The sequence below is a fragment of the Microtus ochrogaster genome (assembly GCF_000317375.1).
Source record: "Microtus ochrogaster isolate Prairie Vole_2 chromosome 6 unlocalized genomic scaffold, MicOch1.0 chr6_random_2, whole genome shotgun sequence".
In the NCBI taxonomy this organism is placed as follows: domain Eukaryota; kingdom Metazoa; phylum Chordata; class Mammalia; order Rodentia; family Cricetidae; genus Microtus; species Microtus ochrogaster.
Genome location: NW_004949095.1, coordinates 13312182 through 13315286, shown reverse-complemented (window position 1 = coordinate 13315286; position 3105 = coordinate 13312182). Strand labels below are relative to the sequence as shown.

The 3105-nt window shown below is 43.5% G+C and overlaps 1 protein-coding gene across 1 annotated transcript in view; it reads right to left on the bottom strand.

The window, feature by feature from the left end:
• Window positions 1-296: 296 nt before the first annotated feature.
• Window positions 297-3105, bottom strand: part of Sell (selectin L) — a 19079-nt gene continuing 16270 nt past the window's right edge. The window contains exon 8 of the mRNA XM_013352496.1: window positions 297-763. Coding sequence (XP_013207950.1) covers window positions 745-763 — 19 coding nt within the window. The 3' untranslated portion in view covers window positions 297-744. The remainder of the gene's footprint in view (window positions 764-3105) is intronic.

Genomic DNA, 3105 nt, shown 5'->3' with positions numbered 1-3105 from the left:
ATTACCTACATTCCAAGATAGTGGGTCATGTCATTATTAACAGTAAGTAGTCGTCAGAACCCTGACCTCAAAGAACCTAAAGAGATGTACTAAAGAGAAGGGAAACTTCAAAACTAACAGTCAGTAAAGGTGATTTTCTCTTATTTGTTCCATGGCTACGAGAGGCTATGCGTGTAAGTTAGCCAGCTAAGGAAAGGACACGGGGAAGGTGAGTGTGAATGGCCACGGTGGCTTCCACTCACAGGAAGTGGGGCTACAGTGCAAATGAAACTTGTCTAACTTGAACAAAACAGCCTTCTTTGGAGCTGGAAAGCAACGGTTCTTATCATCTTCTTCATAGTTTATGGACTGTGTGCAAGGAATCGGGTTCAGTTACATGTGTATCAAATCCAGTGTTTGGTATCAGATCCAGTACTGAACTGAAGTAGGAAACAGGAATTAGGAAAGAGCGAGGTCAGACTTCTTCATACCCCAGAGCCACCCTTTTTCTCTCCACAGAAAAAGTAATAAAATCCTGAGCTATATAAACAAAAATTGCAGGCTAGGGTCAAGGAGCTGAGTGAGCAGCGAGGAGGCTAGAGGAGCTGTCAATCACGTAGAAATCCTTCCAGATACCCTGAAGCAAACATTTCATCTTCACTGTGGGTGATGCCTGTGTGCAAAATCTTTGAGGGAGGATTTGAAGTTGTTTCCAAACTTTTGGGGGGGGGGCACCTTGTGACTTTTCCTTTCATAGAGGATGAATTAGTATGGATCATCCATCCTGAAACAGAAACAAAAGATTATAAAAATTAAACTAAGGAGAATTTTAAAAATGGAAAAATTAAAATGTTACTAATATAGATTAATATTTTTAGGTGAGAGAGGCAAGGAAATTGCAAACACGGAAGTAAGGGGTAAGGGGCCACTAACGTGAAGAAGAGGAGCGAGGAACTGCTTCCCGTTGGGAATTGTGGACAGGGTATGGAATATTTTTAAACAACTGGAGAAGAGACACTAGAGCAACATTTTGCACCCTCATGTATTACCACCCCTAAATTAATGTTTTAAAGAGTTATTGTAGTTGTGTGTGTGTGTATGCACATATGAGTGAAGTTGTTTGAGGAGGCCAGAAGAGGGTGTTGGAGTCCCTGGAGTTTGAGATCCAGGCCGTTGTGAACCACCCAGTACAGATGCTAGGATCTGAACTTGGATTCTCTGCAAGAGCAGTACACTCTTGGCTGCTGAGTCAGCTCTCTGCACCATCCCCAACCCCATCCCTCCTCCAAGTAAATACTTTAAATGTCAGCTCTGATTCCACCGGAAGTCCCAATTCTCTAAGAAGCTCCTCACAGATGCTCACACTGGAACATCTGCTGGTCCACAGATCACATCTGGTCGTATTTCTGCAACATTGCTAACTTCCACATCTAATATTTGAAGGACACTGTGTGCTGAATCACAGTGGAGAGGAGGGGACATGAAAGATGATATGTGCTCAAATGGAACATGAGATCAGAGAAAATGAAAACCCATGGAAACAGTGGTATTTGTTCTAAATGCCAGATTCTGGTGGAACATGACTTAGAGACTTGATGGCAAATTTAGATTCACGAATATGGGTGCCACTGTATTCTGTGTTTCAGCTGTGCCATTCTTTGGAAGGGTGGAGGAGAACCACATTTCTGTGTCTTTGCACCTTGCAAAAGGAGAACCAGATTCTGAGGCTCTGGTCTCGTGATGAAGTGTCAGGGTAAACCACCAGGGCAGCTGCAGACTTGCTTGCCAGGGTAGAAATAAAAATGTCTCTGAAAGCAGAATCTCGCATGCACCCTCCTCCTCTGAGGTTGGCATCATATCTTCCTGTGTATCTTGGGCGTAGCTTTTACCAAGGTAGAATTTAGAAACTAGAAACCAAATGAGGTGACAAACAGAACCCGTTTGCAGAAGAGTCAAAATAACCAGCAAGAATCAAAACCACAAATGCCCAAGGAGTCATTCATTCATTAGCCAAACACTAATAGGAGTGAGTGCAAAGAACGGTGAGAATCAACCACAGTGAGAAAAAAAATCATTCGGTGTTTAGTGTGATAGTATTCATCTTCTTCTTGGCTTGCTCGAGAGACACACCCTATTTCTTCCACCCCACCCTTCCTCAGTGCCATCACACAATGGTTTACTGTGAAAATAAATCACATTACTGGAAGAGGAGGGCCTCTGGTCCTAACGACTCTAACCTGGAAGTCAAGGAGCCTGAGCACTAGAAGCAAAATAGTTATCAGAGCATTATCCCTGGATACGGGTGCGACAGATGTCAGCTTCTCCCCCTATTCAATGACTTCTCTTAAGCTACTGCCATTTCCCCTTCTTCCGTCTCTTTACTGTAATTAGGGATAGCAGTGTTCCCTCCCTACACTGACTTGTAGGCAATATTTAATCATTTGGGACTTAAAACACTCAGAAGAGTAGACAACAAGAAAGTATATCTGATCAAAGTTGATCTTTATCTGTGTTTATTGTTGCAACTCTGTCACTGGCTCATGGCCTGCAGGTAAGTTATTTACTTAATCACCAAGATAGTTTCAATGTGATGTCCTCCATCTTCCTAGCCTAAAGTTTTATGAAGAAAGATCACCTTAGCTAATCAATGAGAGATGTCACAAGGCAGCCAGACCACTTGGTGGTGAAGTGCCCTGGACACATGGGGGTGTGAGGGAGACAGCCTTTCTTTCAGCTTCTGTTGCACAGATCCTCAGTAAACCAGGGGCTCTAGGAAACTCCACTCCTGGCCCCCCGATTTGCTTTAGACCCACCTGACTTTGCCATTGTTATCTCATTTATTTCCTATCCAGTATAAAATTCATCACCATTACTGTTCCTGCTTTTATTGCTCTGCACTTCTGCTTTGTCTTTTGTCTTGTTTTTGTCTTAACTCCCCAGTTGGATAATAATTCCCCCGAGGTTGGAGTCAATGACTTATTGCTCTGAGTGTCTCGGTAATGCTTGGCATTGTTCCAATATACAAAAATGTTCAATAGCCGGGCGGTGGTGGCGCATGCCTTTAATCCCAGCACTTGGGAGGCAGAGGCAGGCGGATCTTTGTGAGTTCGAGGCCAGCCTGGTCTA